This window comes from Bos grunniens, chromosome 18, assembly GCF_055505025.1.
Source record: "Bos grunniens cultivar Pamir isolate PY7600 chromosome 18, Bosgru_T2T1.0, whole genome shotgun sequence".
NCBI classification, from domain to species: domain Eukaryota; kingdom Metazoa; phylum Chordata; class Mammalia; order Artiodactyla; family Bovidae; genus Bos; species Bos grunniens.
Window position 1 is genome coordinate 65,485,124 of NC_141182.1, and position 21,963 is coordinate 65,507,086.

Genomic DNA, 21,963 nt, shown 5'->3' on the forward strand with positions numbered 1-21,963 from the left:
CTACCGGATGTTCCGCCTCTAGGAAATGCATCGCCTTTGGATTTTCATTGGCTGAAGGCCTCAGCGCAAAATCTTCTGGGTAATGTAGTGCCAACGCCTTGAGCAATTGCGCCCCACTCTGGAAGCCCCAAGAAAAAAAGCCCCCCCACCCCCACCCCACCCCCGGGCACCAAGAGGATCGCAGAGAAATCACCTGAGGTGGAGGAGAGTGGTTCCACAATTCTAAAGAGGATGGGGGCCCCATGAGGGAACGGAAATAGGGTGCTTCAGAGCATTTTAAGTCTTTAATGCTACTGATCACTGAAGTATTATAGACTTAATCTCAGACTTCTTGAAGCCAACCCTATTTTACATCCGTTGGTAACTGGAAGTAAACATACATTATCCTATTGCTCTTGAAATGCATGCAGCTTGAAGTGTTGAAGTCATTTAAGAAAAAAGTCTACAATACCCTGAATGGGAATGCAGAAAGTTGATATTTAACAGGCTTGATGAAGCCTAACAAGAGATAAAGACAACTTAGCAAGTATAACTCCCATATTGATATCTAATCAAACACCTATTTCCTATGCTTACTATTTGATTTCTATGGCAAGAGTCTCAAGTTGGCTTGCAAAGAACAGCCCTTATGGTGTTTCATGCCAGTGTTTTTCCATCCACTGTCCCCTAACATTTCTTCTTGGCTATAAATTCTCAACTGTCTTTACTTTAACATTGAACTCAATCTTTCATCCATATTGTAACAAGCCCAGAACTTTGGGCATCCATCTCACATGCCTGTCCCAACATCTCTCTGGAGTGTTTGTGTGTTTCTCTGGCCCTGAGTCTGCAATTCCCACTGTATTTTCCCAACAAGGTCTTATTTCTCATTTCCCTTTGTGCTGTGGTACATGAGTTTGTAGATCCAGGCCGCAATGAAGGGTGGTCAGCATTCAAACTCTGTCACACTGTGTCCCCTGTTGGGCTAACATGCAGCAATATTTAGAATATTTTCATGTGCAATAATGTTACTGGCGTTACATAAGGGCTCTCTTAGTTTACAAATGCATTCTAAGAAGTTATGTATTCAATGACATACCTGGGACTATAAATTTGAAAAACACAGAAGTACATGATGCTACAAAAACACAAAAAAATGTGCATGATAAGATAGATGATATAACATAGGGGAAGGACCCAATAGTCATTCCATTTATATAAACATTTGAAAATAGTCTCACAAAAGTGGTGGGCTGCACTCAAGGCTCAGTGGTAAAGAACCCACCTGCCAATGCAAGAGACGCAGATTCGATTGATGCCTGGTCTAGAAAGATCCCACATACCCCCAGAGCACCTACGCCCATGCACCACTACTAGTGAGCCTGCGCTAGAGCCTGGGAACAATGACCAAAGCCCATGCCCTGGAGCCCGCAGTGTGCAACAAGAGAAACCACCACTCTCCGCAACTAGAGAAAAGACTGCACAGGAATAAATACCTAGCACAGTCAAAAATAAGTAGGTAAATACAATTATATATTTTAAGAAGTAGAATATGCTCTTGCATCAGTAATTTTAATGCTGAGGATGAATTAAAAATGGTACGAGGACACTGCTTCAAGGGGTGTACATAAGTATCAAAACGCACATTTTAAATAAGTAAAATTTATTTTAAGTCAACTATACATCCATGAAATGTTTAAAACACATATCCAAAACCTATCATTTTATAAGCATTCAAGTAATGTAAAATTCTTAAAATTATATGTAGAAATACTGAACTTGTAAAGGGGGAGTTACACAATGGTGGGCTACTGGCAAAGGTCCCCAACTCCAGGTTAAGTGACATTATGCTGGCAATCTGACACTGTTTATGGGAGTATTTACACCCACAGAAATCGGCAAACATTATAAAATAGGCCTTAACTTACTTTGTAACTTAATGTCTGCACTTAAGACAGAAGTAGCATATGTTAAAAATTCAGATTTATCTTAAATGTGTATAATATATCTGGTCACTACATCATGCATACTAAAGAAATTGAGGAAAACCTGAGAACATATTTTTTCAGTATTCCAAATTCTGTGCAGACGTCATTGACATTACTGGCTAATGGGTGAACTCTCACAGATGTCTTTCTTGTTTACCTGCTCTCGTATTTATCAAAAAAAGAGAAAATGGGGAAATAAAAGAAGACAAGAGATAAGAACCAAACACGACACATAGGTAAAGAGATATTAAGAAACAACACTCAACCTCAAGAATCCTGACAAATGCAATTAAAATCATGATTTCACACTGCTGTTAATGGTCATCATTGGAGGTATCAGCATGTATCCAGTCTTAGATTTTAACATAGGTTCAAATTTTGGGTCATATGGTAGCTTTATTCCTAGTTTTTAAGAAATCTACATACTGTTCTCCATAATGTTTATATCAATTTCCACTCTCACCATATACCCTGCGAAAACCGTAATTCAAAAACATATGTGTTCCAATGTTCACTGCAGCAATATTAAAATAGCTAGGACATGGAAGGAACCAAGATACCCACTGTCAGATGAATGGATAAAGAAGTTGCGGTATAGAGTATTAGGCAGCCATAAAAAGTAATCAATGTGTCAGTTCTAGTGAGGTGGATGAACTTAAAAGCCCATTATACAAAGTCAAAAAAGGACAACAAATTATAGTTTACTTATGCACACATATGGAATCTAGAAACACGGTACTGATTAACTTATTTGCAGGGAGAGAACAGAAATACAGACACAGAGAAGAGATTTATGGACACAGCAGGTGAAGGAGAGGGTGAGAGGAATTCAGAGTATCATTGAAATATACAACTACCACGTGTAAAATAGCTAGTGAGAAGTTGCTGTGCAACACAGGGAGCTCAACTCAGTGCTCTCTGACAACCTAGAGAGGTGGGATGGAGTGGGGGCGGGGGGGTCAAGAGGAAGGGTACATATGTATACTTATGGCTGATTCATGTCACTGTATGAAAGAAACCAACATACTGTAAAGAAAGTTTCTAAACAAAAATATTTTTTAGAAACGTTCGTGAACTCTGCTCCCTAATGATGGGGGAGGGGGCAAGTTCTGACTGATTAACAATCATTACTGGGCAGCTTCCGTTTTTCAAAGTGAGTGGGGGTAGGAGGAGCAGTGGCAGGACACGCAGAGGTTGAGAGGAAGAACGCTGGAGACCAGGCTATGTGAGGACCACAGAGGATACTTAGTTCTTCAGTGTTCCTCACACTGCCTAGAACACGAGTGGGTCAACTGCATAATGGGACAACAGGCACAGCCTGAAGTGGTGACGCCAGTGTAAACTGCAGTGACCCAGCGAGCGGGGCTGGAGCCTCTGGCTTAGTGCTGCTGTCCTGTGAAGAACTTCCCAAGGGGAGAGTGTTTGCAAGAACTGCACATAGGTGGAAATGAAGCTGGAACCCCTGGTGGTGATGCAGGCATCAGGTGTGGTCGGAACACAGGAGAGTCCCTGCTCTGAGCAGCAGCAAAGCCGCCAGCGTATATGTGCAGTGAAGAGGAACCACTCTCACGAGACAGCCCTTATGAAAAGCCCTCTACCTCTCTGAGATGGACGCCCCTTCTTTCTCAAATAGCAATAATAAAAACTGAATCACAGCACTGGTTTGGTTGAGTAGCTAAATGGAACAATCTACAGGAAAGTCATCAATGTTGGTTTTCAGAAAAAAGATAATCAGCGTGAGGCTAGGGTATAAGCAGGGCTCATCAGGCAGGGGATGAGGGGTGCAGAAATGTTAGGACGGACAAGGTGTTATCTCAGTATCCAAACCTGGAGGGAGCAGGAGGGGGTAAAATGACCAGACTCCCTAAATCTTGAAACAGGTAACCTGGAATTAAATCCCAGATCCGTATCCATTGCAAAGAGATCACAAACATGATACAGCATCTCTGTGCTTCAGTTTCCTCTAGAAAGTGTCCGTTTGCAGCATAGGTACGTCCCACCTTCTTACTACCTCAAATCCCTCAATTTCACTGCCAGCCGTATTGTGATACCCATAAAGCCCTTTCTCTAGTGTGAGCTACTTGATGGCTAATCAAGTGGCACTTTCAGGAAAATGATTGACCACATTCCTTGCACTCCGAAGGGTTTTCTCTAGTGTGGATTTTCCTAAAGGAACTCAGTTGGTGGGCTTGGTTAAAGGATGTCCTATATTCACTGCACATATACAGTGTTTCTCTTCTGTGACTGCCCTGATGATAATGGAAGCCAGACAGAATATATAAGACTCACCACATACATTACACTAATAAGGCCTTTCTAAAGTATGAATGGAGAAGGCAATGGCACCCCACTCCACTACTCTTGCCTGGAAAATCCCATGGATGGAGAAGCCTGGTAGGCTGCAGTCCGTGGGGTCGCTAAGAGTCGGACACGACTGAGCGACTTCACTTTCACTTTTCACTTTCATGCATTGGAGAAGGAAACGGCAACCCACTCCAGTGTTCTTGCCTGGAGAATCCCAGGGACAGAGGAGCCTGGTGAGCTGCCGTCTGTGGGGTCGCACAGAGTCGGACACGACTGAAGCGACTTAGCAGCAGCAGCAGCAGCAAAGTATGAATTCTCTGATGTCCAATGAAACAGTACTTACAGGTAAAAGATTTATCATATTTCTTGTACCGATAAGGCTTTTCTCCACTATGGATTTTGCTATGGGTACTGAGGTACTTCCTTCAGCTAAAGGATTTCCAACATTCGGTGCAGGCGTAAGGCCTTTCTCCACCGTGAACTCTGTGATGTACAATTATGTTCCAGTTTTGGAAAAAAGATTTATTATATTCATTGCACTCGAAAGACTTTTCTCCAGTGTGGATTTTCCTAGGGATATGTGGAAGCTGTCTCTGGCTAAAGGATTACCAACATTTAAGCCCTTTCAGAAGTGTGAACTCTCTGATGACGATGAAGGCCTGACCTATCAGTAAAACATTTCCCACATTCTCTGCACTCATAAGGCTTTTCTCCACTGTGAACCCTCTGATGCCGATGAAGACGGGACCTATCAATAAAACATTTTCCACATTCAATGCACTCATAAGGTCTTTCTCCACTGTGAACACTCTGATGATTCTGGAGGCCTCTCTTAACAATAAAAGATTTCCCACATTCACTGCACTGATAGGGCCTTTCTCCGCTGTGAACTCTCTGATGGTACCGGAGACCACTTGAAAAAATAAAACATTTTCCACATTCACTGCACTCATAGGGCCTTTCTCCACTGTGAACTCTCTGATGATACTGAAGACCTCTCTTATCAATGTAACATTTCCCACATTCACTGCATTCATAAGGCCTTTCTCCAGAATGAACTCGCTGATGATAATGGAGGTCAGATTTAGCGATAAAAGATTTCCCACATTCACTGCACCCATAGGGCCTCTCGCCACTGTGAACTCTCTGATGATACTGGAGGCCACGCAGAGCAACAAAAGACTTTCCACATTCACTGCACTCATAAGGCCGTTCGCCAGTGTGAACTCTCTGATGGTCAATTAACCTCCCCTTTTGGATGAAAGATTTACCACATTCCTTGCATTTATAAGGCTTTTCTCCAGTGTGGATTTTTCTATGGATTCTGAGGTACCTCCTTTGGCTAAATGACTTTCCACATTCAGGACAGGCATATAGTGTTCCTCCAGAGTTAAATCTCTGACCTGCAAGGAAGCCAGATTTGTGGGCAAAAAATTTTCCAGAATGGCTGCATTCATAAGACCTTTCTCTGGCACGAACTTCCTCGTGCTGAATAAGGCTATTTCTTTGGATGCAGGCTTCCCTACATTTGCTGAACTCACAATATCCTTCACCAGTGAGGGCTTCTTCATCCTGAACAAGTATGTCTGTGGGGTTGGAGACTATCTTGTCTTCTCCCCAGCTCTGATGACTTTTTCCACTGTGAAAAACAGCATCATACTCCTTACTGTTGTTTCGTGGCATCCTGGTATTAGTGGCTGGTTTCTGAACTCCCATGTTGGCCAGGAAGTCATTCCCAATCTCCATGTTGGTAGACAGATTCCTTGCTGCATGGATCGTACAGCTTTTCAAATATGCAGATCTTCCCATATGACACTGGCAGAATTTCACTCCAGTGTGCTGCTGAACATTGGCAGTAAAATAGAATTGTTTCCCACATGTCCCACACGTGTATTCTTTCTGCTCCCTATTTGTTCCTTGCTCTTCAGCTAAATGTAAAATGTCTCTCAAGACTGGGACACATATCTTACAGGGCTGGGTATTCTCAGGAGACAATTCTGCCCTGAGAGTCCTAATCTGTGATGCTCCCTCTGCAAATACATTCTGTTCAGAACATGTCTCTGCATGCTGGACTCCATGACAAGAACCTGAAAACAAACAGTTTGACTTTATTGGAGGGAATAACATCATTACAACTGTACATCTGATACATGAAAGAGGCAGTCCATGGAATCGTGTTCAGGACATGAACTGGGATTAAACTGAAGAAGCAGCTGGTCTCACTATGCCCAGGACACAAGGACTGGATGTGGCTCTCACAGCCAAGTGGTTAAGACAGTGCACTGCCAATGCAGGGAGTGTAAGTTCAATCCCTGGCCATGGAACTAAGATCCTACATGTCTCACAGCCAAAAAAAAAAGAGAAAAAGATTAAAAAAAAAAAAAGTTACTATATTAATATCAAAGCTGACTTAACATAAACAAAGTCATCAGGGATAAAGAGAATTACACAATGATAAAGGGGTCAATTTTTCAGATTTCAAAATAATCCTTAACATTTATGTGCCTAACAATAGAATATTTAAACGTGAGGCAAAACAGACCTACAAGTAGAAACAGATATAATAGCTGAAGACTATAATAGTTGGAGACTTCATTCAAAACTGCTCTACCAGAAATGACCAGATTCAGCAAACAGAAAATCTGTAAAGATGCTGTTCAACTGAAAAGTGCCATCATCAATCAACTGGATGTAAGGACACCTAAAGACTACTAGTATACTCCATCCAAAATCAGCACAATAGTCTATTCATGCTGACATATAACATTCACAAGACAGACCACATCCTAGGTCAGAAAACACACCTTAACAAATTTGAAACAACTGAAATCATACAATGTCTTTTCTCAGAGCGCAGCGGAATTATAACAAAAATCAGTAACACAGTTGGGAAGATCCACTGGAAAAGGGAAAGGCTACCCACTCCAGTATTCTGGCCTGGAGAATTCCATGGACTGTATAGTCCATGGGGCTGCAAAGAGTTGGACATGACTGAGCGACTTTCAAAAAGAAAAAATATGTAACACAAAGATAGCTGAAAAAAAAAAAATCCCAAAATTTTGAGAATTAAACTATACATTTCAAATAAAACATGGGTCAAAGAAGAAGTCCCCAAAAAGAAATCTTAAGAAAACTTTTAGTTAGAACTGGACATGGAACAACAGACTGGTTCCAAACAGGAAAAGGAGTACGTCAAGGCTGTATATTGTCACCCTGCTTATTTAACTTATATGCAGAGTACATCATGAGAAATGCTGGGCTGGAAGAAGCACAAGCTGGAATCAAGATTGCTGGGAGAAATATCCATAACCTCAGATATGCAGATGACACCACCCGTATGGCAGAAAGCGAAGAAGAACTAAAGAGCCTCTTGATGAGAGTGAAAGAGGAGAGTGAAAAAGTTGGCTTAAAGCTCAACATTCAGAAAACTAAGATCATGGCACCTGGTCCCATCACTTCATGGCAAACAGATGGGGAAACAGTGGCAACAGTGGCTGACTTTATTTTTCCAAAATCACTGCAGATGGTGACTGCAGCCATGAAATTAAAAGACGCTTACTTCTTGGAAGGGAAGTTATGATCAACCTAGACAGCATATTAAAAAGCAGAGACATTACTTTGCCAACAAAGGTCCATCTAGTCAAGGCTATGGTTTTTCCAGTAGTCATGTATGGATGAGAGAGTTGGACTATAAAGAAAGCTGAGCACTGAAGAATTAATGCTTTTGAACTGTGGTGTTGGAGAAGACTCTTGAGAGTCCCTTGGACTGCAAGGAGATCCAACCAGTCCATCCTAAAGGAGATCAGTCCTGTGTGTTCATTGGAAGGACTCATATTGAAGGTGAAACTCCAATACTTTGGCCACCTGATGTGAAGAGTTGACTCATTTGAATAGACCGTGATGCTGGGAAAGACTGAAGGCAGGAGGAGAAGGGGACGACAGAGGATGAGATGGTATCACCGACTCAATGGACATGAGTCTGGGTAAACTCCTGGAGTTGGTGATGGACAGAGAGGCCTGGCGTGCTGCGATTCATGGGTGGCAAAGAGTGGGATATGACTGAGCGACTGAACTGAACTGAAGAAAACTTTTTTAAGTATTTTCAAATAAACACAACACTTTTCAAAATAAGTGAAAGCAGTGTTTATAAGGCAATTTATAGCATTGCATGAACATATTGCAAAAGGAGACCTAAAATCAATTATCTGTGCTTTTACCTTATGAAACTACTATATAGAAAAATCAACAAAGCTCCAAAAAACCTTGTTATTTAAAATGGCCAATAATATAAAAAGGATTCTAGTCAGTCTGTGAAAATGAGGCAGTACACAAATTAATAATATCAAAAATGAAAGAAAAGGGGAAAAAAATGAAAGAGAAGGGACATCCTTGGTGGTCCATTGGCTAAGACTCCTAACTCTCAAAGCAAGGGGCCCAGATTCCATCCCTGGTCGGGGAACTAGATACCACACGCTGCATCTAAGAGTTCACATGCCTCAACTAAAAGATCTACATGCTATGAAATATCAGTAAATTGAATCAAAAACTGTAAAAAAAAAAAAATTACATACCATGATCAACTGGGATTATTGCAAGGTACACAAGGATAATGTAACATTCAAAAATCAATAAACAGAATCCATATCAAGAATTCTCTGGCAGTCCAGTGGGTAACAACCTACCTGCAGGGGATACAGGTAAGATCCCTGGTCCGGGAAGATTCCACATGCCACAGGGCAACTAAACTCTCAGGCCACAAGTACTGAACCAACCTGTAAACCTTGCTCACCACAACTAGAGAAAATCCTCCCAGCAACAAAGACCCAAGGCAACCAAAAAACTAAAAAAAAAAAAAATTCTAAAACCAAAATAAAAGCAACCAAAAAAGACAACCTAAAAACTGGGAAAAAATATTTGCAAATGATGTAAGTCAGAAAGAGAAAGACAAATACCATTTGATTTCACTTCTTTATGGAATCTGAAATATGACACTACATATCTACATATAAACATACAGAAAACAGAAACAGACTCAGGAACAAAGAACAAACTTGTGTCTGCCAAGTGGGAGGGAGGTAAGTGAGGGAAGGATTGGGAGTATAGGATTGGCAGACGCAAACTAGTAAACATAGCATGGATAAACAAGGTCTTGATGTCATACTATAGGAAATTATATTCAGTACCTGTGATAAATCGTAAGGGAAATGAATAAGGAATATATATATATATATCTATCTGTGTGTATGTGTGTGTATTAAAAAAACTTAGTAGCTATGCTGTGCAGCAAAATTAACATAAAGTTGAGAACTGAACAGAATATTTTAATAAAATTATAAAAACAAAAAAAACGAAAAGACTACTGACCCTGAATCCTCAGCTGCAAATTTGGGGATACAGGTGTTCTGGCACTGAGGTTGCACTCTTCCTAGCTATACTAACCACAGACATAACTCAGCATTTTGAGAAAGTAGTGCCCATGGTCCGTATGTGACAAGGACATACCTACCCCAGGGGAAAAGGAAAAAGGCAGAGCCTAGCTCAGAGGAGCGAGGTGGGTGTGTAGGCCTTACCCAGCATGCACACAAGTGCGAAGTTCTCCAGCATGACATCAAGGTACAGGCGTATTTGAACCTCATCAAGAAGACACCATTCATTCCAGGAGAAGTACACAGCCACATCCTCAAAGGTCACACTGCCCTGGTACAATAGGGACAAATAAAACAATGAACGAACTCACTCCCAAAAAACCACCATCCAACTTCTTCGCACATCTCCCCCACTGCCCAGTCAGATGGGGCCTCCTGAAACCTGGAGTTAAAAAAAAACCTCCCTCCTTTGATCTGACCTTCCCATTGGCTCCGGAAAACACAGGTAGTCCTTTGAAGCCAAAATACGGCTCTTCCCTACTGTTTATTCCCACCAGGAGAAAAAAAAAAAAAAAACCCTGCACTTACCTAAACCAGTTCAGCCTCACATTAAAAGTGACCAGTTCCACACTTCCTTCCATTGATGATGGAAAATAGGAACCACCTCAACAGACCCCGGCCTGCATTCAGGGCCCTGAACATGGGGTTCTCCAGGGTTCCCAAACCAAGGGTCTAGGTGAATGGCAGGTGAAGAGCCTTAAGACCCTTGTCAAATACAAAGAATGCGTGCATGGGCTTGAGAATAATTGAGGGACAGGGACAACCTCCATTTACCAAAAGTGCTTCTGCAGACCTGGGAATCTGTGGGAACGGGCAGACCACGGAGGAAGGTGACCTGGGTGATGTTCCAGGAGCTCAGGCTTTCCCAGGACTTCTGCCTGGGACCAGAGCCCTGGTAATGGCACGGTGGCTGGCTAAGGTCTCCTTCGTGACTCCATCCTTAGTACTACCTCTTTAGAGTTGTGAGCAAGGAAAAGCCAGAAATTCCCTCTGCCTCAAATTAATCATCACAAACCAACAGACTTTTCTTTCACTAAACAGTTTCGGAGCCTAATTTTAAAAACCCCAATTCAGATGACGTCCGTCCTGTGCTCAAAACTCTTCACCGCTTCCAGAAGGTCCAAGCAGGAAATGACAACCTCTCATTTGCCACTCCAGGTGAAGCCTGCCCGCAAACGTTGTTCCTCACAGAAGCTGGACGGACCTCAGGTTCCCCAACATTCGTTCTTCAGTTGCATCTCAAAGCCTCACTCACACATTACACAGGTCCTCGGAAATAAGGACACCACCCCGAAGGCCGCCTGTCGTGGGAGAGGGCCCTGAGATACAGCGGCCTGAGCAGGCGCTCTCGCACGGGGCATTCATATTTTGACGGGAAAGGGGGCAGGGCAGAGCGTTTACCTGAGGTGGCACCGGCAGCGAAGCCGCCGCCATCCGAGCCTGTGGGCCGAGCGGAGCTTCCAAAGTAGAGCGACCAGGTCGGTTTCCGCACGATAACTCGCCGCAGGTGACACTAAGCACAGACCCTGTGCAGTGTGCACGAAGACTCCGCTTCCGCCTAAGGCCCCTCACTGCCCAGCAAACTCCTCACTCGTGAGCTTTTCACCAGCCCCACGGTCTCAACAACAAACACAACGTCGAAATAAACGCGCCGGAAGTCACACTGCCGGATCCAGGAAACGCGCATCTTCTGAATTTTCAAGGGCTCAACCCACTCCAGTGTTCTTGCCTGGAGAATCCCAGGGACGGGGGAGCCTGGTGAGCTGCCGTCTATGGAGTCGCGCAGCGTCGGACACGACTGAAGCGACTTAGCAGCTACCTCACCTTAGCGCAAGTTCTTCTGGGTAATGTAGTGCCAAGGCCTCAAGGCATGGCGCCACACTGGAAGGGCAAGGAGGAAAGCCAAGCAGCACCGCGAGGAGCGCTGGGAAATCACGTGTCGGGGCCTCCGTCCTCATTCAAGAGATGGGGAGTCGATGACGAAATAGGGGGAGAGTGCTTCAGAGAATTTAAGTCTTTAATGATACTGATCTCTGAAGTGTAGGGATAATGTAGCTGACAGCCATTGGTAACTGGAAGTAAGAAAACATTATCTTATTGCTCTTGAAATGCGTGCAACCTGAAGTGCTCAAGTCATCTGTAAATTATGGTCAGGGAAAAGAAAAAAAGACTACAGGATTCTGACTGGGAATGTTGACAGTTGATACTGGGCAGGCCTGCTACAGCTGAACAAGAGAGAAAACACTTATTTTCGTCCCCCAGAAAAGGCTGTCATGCCTGCATAGTCAGTGATGGTGTGCACCTAAGTGAGAAACAATGATGGATAATCAGGACACCCAAAATGGCTGTATTCTTCCTCTTTGTACATCCCCTGCCCCACCAGTCTGATTCACCTATACCCTACTCACCTGCCTGAACTTTCACTTAATAATAAAGCCTCATATATCAATACCTACCTTCTTGCTCTAGCCCCGGATAGTCCTTGTTTTTGTCATTAGATAGTAACTACTTCACATTGAGTTTCTCAGAGACTGTAAGTGGTCTGCTTTTTTCCTGGTTTCCCTGTCAACTGACGAGCCAGCCTCACCTCAATTCCCTCTAAAGCAAGTAACCTCCCTATCCTCCCCAGTAAAAAAAAAAAAAAAAGCCTACCGCCACATCCTGCCTGCTGTGTCTGACCACGGTGATGTGTCTCTCCTGGACCTTGTGATGTCTTCGTCCTTGTCTCTGGGCTCTGTATTTGCTATTCAGGCTGAACGATTATTAATATGTTATCCTGACTTTAAGACTAGACCCCTTTGTCTCTCACAGCTGTTCAGTGTCTCCAGTTTCTGCCACTCCAGCCCTGCCTGGCACAGTTCCACAGGGAGGAGGCAGGGCCAGGGTGGTTTCTCTGTAGGTATGCTGGGGTGGGTAAACTGTGGCTAAGCAGCTGTCAGAAATGTGGGCTGCTCCTCATGCACCCATGGAGTAACTGCCAACAATCGCCACTGCAGCCCAACCTGGGCTCTGCCCTGGGACTTGCCTTTGCACCCAAAAACCGAGTCCTTACCCTGGTCTTGACTGCACCAGATCCAGCAACATGTTGGGGCATGGAGTCAGTGGAGCCAGAGCATGTCTTCTCCTTGACTGAGGTGTATGTGAACCTGCTCACTGGAAACCAGCAGCTGATAAAGCAGACCTCACTCTGCCAGGCTCAAGGGCCAGGAGTGAGCAAGCAAACTCCTACTAAACAGGGTTCAGGCTCCTGCAACTTTTCTGTCTGTCCCACTGTGCCTCCAACCAGTCCACCACATAGAACCTAGGACTGGGACATTCTGTTTCTTGAACTGCTCACAATCCAGATGCCATGATGTTACCAAAACACACACAAAAAATACATGATATGATAAATGATCTCACAAAGGGGTAGGATGCAATAGTCATGCCATTTATATAAACATTTGAAAACAGTCATCACAAAAGTAGTGGGCTTCCCTCGTGGCTCAGTGGTAAAGACTGCACCTGCCAATGCAGGAGACAAGGGTTCAATCCTTGGTCCAGGAAATACCACAGGTCACAGCTATTGAGCCTATGGTCTAGAGCCTGGGACCCAAAACTACTAAGCACATATGCAAAAACTCTTGAAGCCCTAGTGCCCTAGAGCCCTGCTCTAGCACACTGCAATGAGATGCCCGTGCACCACAACCAGAGAGTACCCCTCACTCTCCACAACTAGAAGAAGCCTGTGCAACAATGAAGACCCAGCACCATCACAAATAAATAAAATTACATATTGTAAAAAGTGGAATGTGCTCTTACATCAGTAATTTTAATGTTGAGGATGAATTAAAATGGCAGGTAGAAACTGGTTTGAGGGGTATACACAAAGTATCAGAATATTGACATTTACTTATTAAATACGTAAAATTTAAGTCTACTGCACAACCATAAAACGAGTTTTAAAATATGCAAAACCTGTCACCATATGATCATTCAACTATGGTAGCATTCTTAAAAGTTACTTTTGGCTACTGAACCTGTAAGAGGGGAAAGTATCCAGTGGTGCACTACTGGCAATGCTTCCCAACTCCATGTTCAGTGACATTATGTTTGCAGTCCGACATTGGCTATGGAAGTATTTACACTCATGGAAATTGGCAAACGCTATAATATAAAAAAGGATTTACTTTGTAACTGAATGTCTGCACTTAAGATTGAGGTAGCTTATGTTAATAGTATACATTTATCTTAAATGTGTATAATGTATTTGATTATTGCATTATGCGTAGTAAAGAAATTGAGGAAAACATGAGAACATGTTCTCTCAGTATTCCAAATTCAAATTCCATGCAGGAAACACTCACATTATTGAAGAATAAGTGAAATATCACGGATATCTTTGTTGTTTCCCTGCTCGCCTATTTGTCACAAAAAGGGAAAATGGGGAAATCCCACAAAATAAAAGTAGGCAAAAAGATAGGAACAGAAAGACACCCAAACAAGACACACAGGAAAAGAGACATTAAAAACCAGCAACACTCAACATCAGAAATCCTGAGAAATGCAATTAAAATCATAATGATTTCATACTGCTATCTTACAGTCTTCATTGGAGGTGTCAGCATGCATTCAGTCTTAGAGTTTAAGATAGGCTGGATTTCTGGGTCATATGGTAGTTGTTAGCTTTTTAAGAAATCTCCATTCTGTTCTGCATAATGGTGATATCCATGTATATTCCCACCATAGAGCCTGAGAAAACCATAATTCAAACAGAAACATGGACCCCTGTGTTCATAGCATACTATTTACAATAGCTAGGACATGGATGCAAACTATATGTCCACTGACAGATGAATGGATAAAGAAGTTATGGTACATGTATACAATGGAATATTACTCAGCCGTAATAAGGAATCAATTCAAGTCAGTTCTAGTGAGGTGGATGAACCTAGAGCCCATTGTACAGAGTGAAGTCAGGAAAAAAATGTCATATATTAATGCATATAATGTATACATGTATATACATTAATGTCATATATTAATGCATATACAGGAATAGAGACACAGACAGAAATTTATGGAAACACTGGAGGAAGGAGAGGGTATGAAAAATGGAGTGAATAGGACTGAAACACCCTCTACCATACATAAAGCAGATAGCTATTGGGAAAGTTCTATATAGAACTGGGGGCTCAACCCAGTGCTTTGTGACAATTTAGAGGGGTGGAACTGGGTGTGCGGATGGGATGCGGATTCAAGAGGGAGGGGACATATTTATACTTGTGGATGATTCACATTGTTATATGGCAGAACGAGCAAAACATTGTAAAGCGATTATCCTCCAATTAAAAGTAAATATTAAAAATAAAGAAAAAAGATAGCTTGGTCTAGTGTGGGTCCCAAAATGGGTAGGCAAGTACTTGTTGCTTAACAATCATTTGGTGACTTGCATTCTTACATTTATGGAAGGGTGTGGGGATGGGAGGAGCAGTGAGAAGATCAGTAACGAGGACAGGAGGAAGAACCTGGGAACCAGTCCATGTGGGAACCACAGTGGATGCTCTTATTCCTTCATTGTCCCTCACATTAACTAGAACCATCAGTGGGTCAACTAAATAATGGAGTAATAGGGACATGCTAATCAAACCAGTCAATCTTAAAACAATCAGTCCTGAATATTCATTGGAAGGACTGATGCTGAACCTTAAGTTCTAATACTCTGGCCACCTTATGTGAAGAGCCAAATCATTAGAAAAGACTCTGATGCTGGGAAAGATTGAAGGCAGGAGGAGAAGGGGATGACAGAGGACAAGATGATTGGATGGCATCACCGACTTAATGGACATGAGTTTGAGCAAGCTCAAGGAGATGGTGGAGGACAGGGAAGCCTGGTGTGCTGCAGTCCATGGGTCACAAAGAGTTGGACATGACTGAGAGACTAATCAGCAACAACTAGGAATATGCTGAAGTCTGTATATGAAGATGGAAAGGACCTTAGAAACCAAACATTGCATATGGTGGTGAAGAAGTCTGGGGTGATACCAATGACCCAGTCTGGAATGCCTGGCTTAGTGCTGCTGTCCCTGTGAGGAACTTCCCAAGCAGGAGGGTGACATGCATGGGTGGAAATGAAGCTGGAGTCCCTGGTGGTAAGGCAGGAAGATATGTGTAATTCATGGTCAGGACACAGGAGACAGAGTCCTTGCGCTGAGGGGTAGAAGTCAGTGTATACATGCAGTGTAGAGGGACCACTCTCATGAAGGTCTGGCAGTAGTGAGCACTTGTGTAAGTCCCTCACAGCATTGGTTTGGCTATGGTACAGGCAGGGCTTATGCGGTAGGGAGTGGGAGTGCTGAAGCGTTAAGATGAAGGTGTTCTTTTAGTCCCCAAACTTAGCGGTGGGGAGAGGCAGCAGAGGACTGAAATGACCAGACTCCTCAAATCCTGAACCAGGCAGCACTGAATCCCAGGTCCATATCCATTGTGCCAAGATCGCCGAGATCACAAACAGATGATACTATGTCTCTGTGCTTCCTCTCTAGAAAGTGTCCATTTGATGCAGAGATTCTTCGCATCTTCTAACAACCAGTCCATCCTAAAGGACATCAGTCCTGGGTGTTCATTGGAAGGACATGTTGAAGCTGAAATTCCAATATTTTGGCCACCTGATGCGAAGAGCTGACCCATTGGAAAAGACCTTGATGCTGGGAAAGATTGAGGGCAGGAGGAGAAGGGGATGACAGAGGATGAGATGGTTGGATGGCATCACCGACTCAATGGACATGGGTTTGGGTGGACTCCAGAAGTTGGTGATGGACAGGGAGGCCTGGCGTGCTGCAATTCATGGGGTCACAAAGAGCAGGACACGACTGAGTGACTGAACTGAACAGCCTTAAACTCCTTCAAAGTAACAGCCAGCCATATTTGGGATATTCATAAGGTTCTTTCTCCAATGTGAAATCTCTGATGAACAAAGAGACTGGATTTACTAATAAAAGATTTCCTGCATTCACTGCATTCATAAGGCCTTTCTCCAGTGTGAACTCTCTGATGACAATGAAGATTTGAACTACCAATAAGACATTTCCCACATTCACTGCACTTGTAAATTTCTCCAAGATGGACTTTCCTATGGGAACTGAGGTGGTGGATTTGGTAAAGGATGTCCTAAATGCTCCAGGCTTATATAGCCTTTCTCCCCTGTAAATGCCCTGATGATAATGAAAACCAGGCAGAAAAGTGTATGATTTCCCACATACTTTACACTCATAAGGCCTTTCTCCAGTATGAGTTCCCTGATGTTCAATGAAAGAGTACTTACTGGTAAAAGATTTATCATATTCCTTGAACTGATAGGGCTTTTCTGCAGTGTGGATTTTCCTATGGCTACTGAGCTCCCAGCTTTGGTAAAATGTGCTTCAACTAAAAGATACGAAGTGTCATAACTAAGACCCAGCACAGCCAAATAAATAAATAAATATATTTAAATGTGGGTCTGCCCATACCATATTGGCAGGATTTCTCCCCAACATGCTGCTTCTGGTGCTGCTGAATGTTGGCAGTGAAACAGAATTATTTCCCACATGACCCACATACACATACAGCGGTTTCCTGCCTGCTGTTTGTTCCTTGTTCTTCAGCCAAATGCAAAATGTCTCTCAAGACTAGAATGCACATCTTACAGAGCTGGACCTTCTCAGGAGACAAACCTGTGTTGGATGTCCTCATCTGTGAGACTCCTTCTGCAACTCACGCTGTTCAAAAGGTGTCTCCTTATCCTGAACTCCATGCCAAGAACATGAAAACAAAGAAGTGGTAAAGAAGTCCTTGTTGACTTTTTTGGAGGGAAGGATGACATCACAGATCCATGTCGGACACGTGAAAGAACCACTGCCCAGGAGTATGTTCGGAAATAGGCTTGGAGTCAAATTGAGGAAGCACCTGCAAGAATCGTAGGCTGCAGTGAAACTGGGAAAACTGGGAAGTAGTAGAAATGACAAATTGACAAAAGGTCAAGAATAGACAAAGATGAGAGAAATGATTTGTAGCCACTGACGATGGCACCATGACACTTGTCCAAAGGAAGAAAGGCATTCTATCTGGTATGAACACAGACCTGATATCAAGCCCTCACCCAGCTGCCGTTTATTTCCCCAGTGTACCTCTGAGCACTTTATGTTGAGACCAGAATGATGTCCATACCATGAAGCCCCAAGGACTCTCCATTGCAAGCTGAAAGACTACACAGGACACAAACTATACAACTTCTAACTCAGTCAAGATGGGTGAATAGTAACACTGGCCCAGAGGAACTCAGTAACACAATATATGGCATTTAAATATTACACTAAAAAAATCCAGTGGATCCAGGGAAAGGGATGGACAGTGGATAGAATTTAGGAATTTTAGGAATCTATCTCCACCAAAACGTATTAATAATTGTACTGCTGCTGCTGCTGCTAAGTCGCTTCAGTCGTGTCCGACTCTGTGCGACCCCAGAGACCGCAGCCCACCAGGCTCCCCCATCCCTGGGATTCTCCAGGCAAGAACACTGGAGTGGGTTGCCATTTCCTTCTCCAATGCATGAAAGTGAAAAGTGAAAGTGAAGTCGCTCAGTCGTATCCGACTCCTAGCTACCCCATGGACTGCAGCCTACCAGGCTCCTCCATCCGTGGGATTTTCCAGGCAAGAGTACTGGAGTGGGTTGCCATTGCCTTCTCTGAATAATTGTACTAACAGACTCTAATTTATCTAACACTTTTGCAACTATTGAGCCTACTGAATATCTGCAGTGTCCCACAAAACAGAGTTTGAAGAGATAAAGATTCATAACCAGAATCAGATATCACATGGAGGTTAAGATGATCACATTGGGAATATAAAATAATTATGAATAAGCTAATTAACCTCTGCTAAAGAATAAAGAAAACAGCATACCATACCAGAAGGACAATGTAAGTTGAGAAATGAGAATTCTAACAGAGGAACCAAAAAACAAAGCTACAGTCAAGTACACTGTAACTGAAATGAAGAATGACTGTGATGCACATATTATTCATAGGCTGAACACAACCGAGAAAAGGATGTTTAAGCTTGATTTTCTCTTAGTAGAAACTTCCAAAACTAAAAAGCAAACAACAACAAAAAAAATGACAGAAAATAAAATGGAAAACACCAGAACATTCAAGACCTGTGGGAAAACTGCAAAAGGTTTAACATACACATATGGAAACATGTCAAAGAGAAAAAGAAAAAAGAATAGAAGAAATTATTGAGGCAATAATGATGAAGAAATTTTAATCCAATTAATGTTAGATACCAACCCATAGATCCACAAAGCTCACAAACCACCAGACAGATTGAAATAAAAAAAACTACAGGTAAGTATATCACATTCAAATGCAGGAAATAAAAAAGAATCCTCAAGGAAGCCACAGGAATAAATGGCTTTTAGAGAAGCAACAAAAACAATGACATTTGAATTCTCCTCAGAAATCAGGCAAATAAGAATGGTATGGAGTTAAAATATTTAAAGTACAGTGGGTGTGGTGATTCTGATGGGGTTTGGGGAGGGTGGACATCCCCAATCTAGAGTTTAATATCCGTAACATTAATCTTTAAGAGTGATGGTGAAACACTTTCTTAGACACAGAAAAATGGTGGGAATATAGTAGAGGAAATCCTTTAGACAGATGAAGAATGACATCAACTAAAAATCTGGGCTTCAGACTTCCCTGGTGGTGCAATGGCTAAGACTCCATGTTCCCAATGCAGGGGGCCTGGGGTCAACCCCTGCCTGGTCAGGGAACTAGATTCCACATATTTCAACTAAGACCCTGTGCAGCCAAAATAAATAAAAATAAATACTTTTTTAAAAATCTGGGTTTCATAGAGAAAGTAAGAGCCTCAGAGAATTAAAAAATTTCACTGACATATAACTGCAATGGAACACTGTATATCTTCAAACTGTATAACATGATTTGATTTTGGCTTCCCTGGTGGCTCAGATGGTAAAGAATCTGCCTGCAATGCAAGAGACCTGGGTTCAATCCCTAAGTCAGGAAGATCTACTGGAGAAGGGAATGGCTACCTACTCCAGTATTCTTGCCTGGAGAATTCCATGGACAGAGGAGCCTGGCAGGCTACTGTCCTTCGGGTCACAAAGAGTTGGACACAACTGAGCGACTAAGCACTGCATATACACTGCACTAACTAACAAATTAACTTTAGTTACCAGAGTTACAACTTTTTTCCCATGATGATAACCTTTAAGAACCACTCTCTTAGAAACTTCTGAATATACAGTATGGTTTTTGGACTTTCCTGGCAGTCCAGTGGTTAGGACTCTACACTTACACTACAGAGGATGAGGATTCGATCCTTTGTCAGGGAACTAGATCCCACAAGCAACTCATCTAAATAAATAATTAATTAATTAAATATAAGATACAGTTTTGTTAACGAGTCATCATGCTGTGCATTACATTAAAAAAATCATTCATCTTATAAGTAGAAATCTATGATTTCTCACACCCTTCACTTATTTTATAAATGGACCTTCCCCCTCTTTGGCAAGCATCAATTGTTAGTCTGTATCTAAGTTTGGTGTTGTTGATATTATTTTAAATATTCAACATGTTAGAATAATCATGCTGCTACTGCTGCTAAGTCGCTTCAGTCATGTCCGATTCTGTGCGACCCCATAGACGGCAGCCCACCAGGCTCCCCCGTCCCTGGGATTCTCCAGGCAAGAACACTGGAGTGGGTTGCCATTTCCTTCTCCAATGCATGAAAGTGAAAAGTGAAAGTGAAGTCGCTCAGTCGTGTCCGACTCTTATCGATCCCATGGACTGCAGCCCACCAGGCTCCTCCATCCATGGGATTTTCCAGGCAAGAATACTGGAGTGGGGCGCCATTGCCTTCTCCTAGAATAATCATACAGTACAGTTAATTCTAGATCTAACTGGGTTAGAACTGCTTGGATCCACTCATACATGGGTTTTTTTTAACATGGATATTTTTCAATAAATACAGATGACTATAGGATCTATACTTGGAAGAATCATAAATGCAAAAACTTCAGAATCAGAGAGCTGACTATGGGACTTTAGCATCCAATGATTTCAGTATAGGCAGGGTCTCCTGGAACCAATCCTCTGTGGAAGCAGAGGGACAATTGAGAAAAATAATAAAAAGGAAGAGAGAAAGCAATTAGGAGTTTTAAAAATTATAAGGTATTCAAATCACCCAGGAAGCCGCAGAGTGTTACATGATAGTGGATTTCAGTTCAGTTGCTCAGTTGTGTTTGATATAACTGGATATATGGACACCTATAGACTACTAGTTTACTCCATCCAAAAACAACACATAGTCTTCTCATGCTGCCATATATAACATTCACAAGACAGACCACATCCTAACCCAGAAAACGTACCTTTAACAACTTTGAAACAACAGAAATCATGGAATGTCTTTTCTCAGAGCACAGAGGAATTAACACTAGAAATCAGTAACACAAAGATAGCTGGAAAAAATCCCAAAATACTGAGAATTAAACAATATACTTTCAAATAAAACATGAGTCAAAGAGGAATTCCCCAAAGAAGAAACTTTGAGATAAATTTTTAAGTATTTCAACACTTCAAAATATGTGAATACAGTGAAAGCAGTGTTGATAAGGCAATTTATCTATTTTTTTCTTCTTTTTTCTTAATATATATATAATTTAACCACTGGACCAGCAGTGAATTCCCAAAAACATTGTAAGTACAGTTGACTTACAATGTTTCAAGCATGCAGCAAGATGATTCAGTTATAGATATATACATACATTATTTTGCAATTATTTTCCATTATAAGTTATTACAAGCTATTGACTATAGTTCCCTGTGCTATACAGTAAACCTTAGTCACTTGTTGCATATCTATTTTTTAAATTAGAAATCTAGCATTCTAGCAATTTATAGCACTGAATGCAGATATCAGAAAAGACCTAAAATCAATTAGCTGTGCTTCTACCTTATGAAATCACAATAGGAGAAAACTAAATCCACAGGAAGAAGAAAAAAAATACTTAAAAATCAACAGAGAAAAATCAACAAAGCCTCCCAAAAGTTGGTTCTTTAATATGACTGACAAACTAAAAAAATTCTGTTCACTGTAAACATGAAAACAAGACAGGATGCAAACTACTAGTGAAGAAGGAATTCACAGGGCCTGGACTCCATCTTAGGCCTGTTCATGCTGATCACGCTCGGCCACCTTTCCAATGGGCTCTGAACTCT

The 21,963-nt window shown here is 42.2% G+C and overlaps 1 protein-coding gene across 1 annotated transcript; it reads right to left on the minus strand.

The window, feature by feature from the left end:
• Positions 1-1,625: 1,625 nt before the first annotated feature.
• On the minus strand, positions 1,626-11,600 carry LOC147354838 (uncharacterized). Its single transcript, XM_086355037.1, has 3 exons — positions 11,099-11,600; positions 9,842-9,968; positions 1,626-6,358 (listed from the first exon to the last, which is right to left on the minus strand). The coding sequence occupies exons 1-3, from the start codon at positions 11,129-11,131 to the stop codon at positions 4,887-4,889; spliced, it is 1,632 nt and encodes a 543-aa protein (XP_086211163.1). The 5' UTR covers positions 11,132-11,600; the 3' UTR covers positions 1,626-4,886.
• Between the last annotated feature and the right edge of the window lie 10,363 nt (positions 11,601-21,963).

What these genes read in the sequence shown, in the direction of transcription:
- LOC147354838 (XM_086355037.1), bottom strand. Translation starts at nt 11,131, where the DNA reads ATGGCGGCGGCTTCGCTGCCGGTGCCACCTCAG. An exon ending in CGCTGCCGGTGCCACCTCAG is followed by an intron (nt 9,969 to 11,098) that starts GTAAACGCTCTG and finishes CTATTGTACCAG; the next exon opens with GGCAGTGTGACCTTTGAGGA. An exon ending in CGCACTTGTGTGCATGCTGG is followed by an intron (nt 6,359 to 9,841) that starts GTAAGGCCTACA and finishes GTTTGTTTTCAG; the next exon opens with GTTCTTGTCATGGAGTCCAG.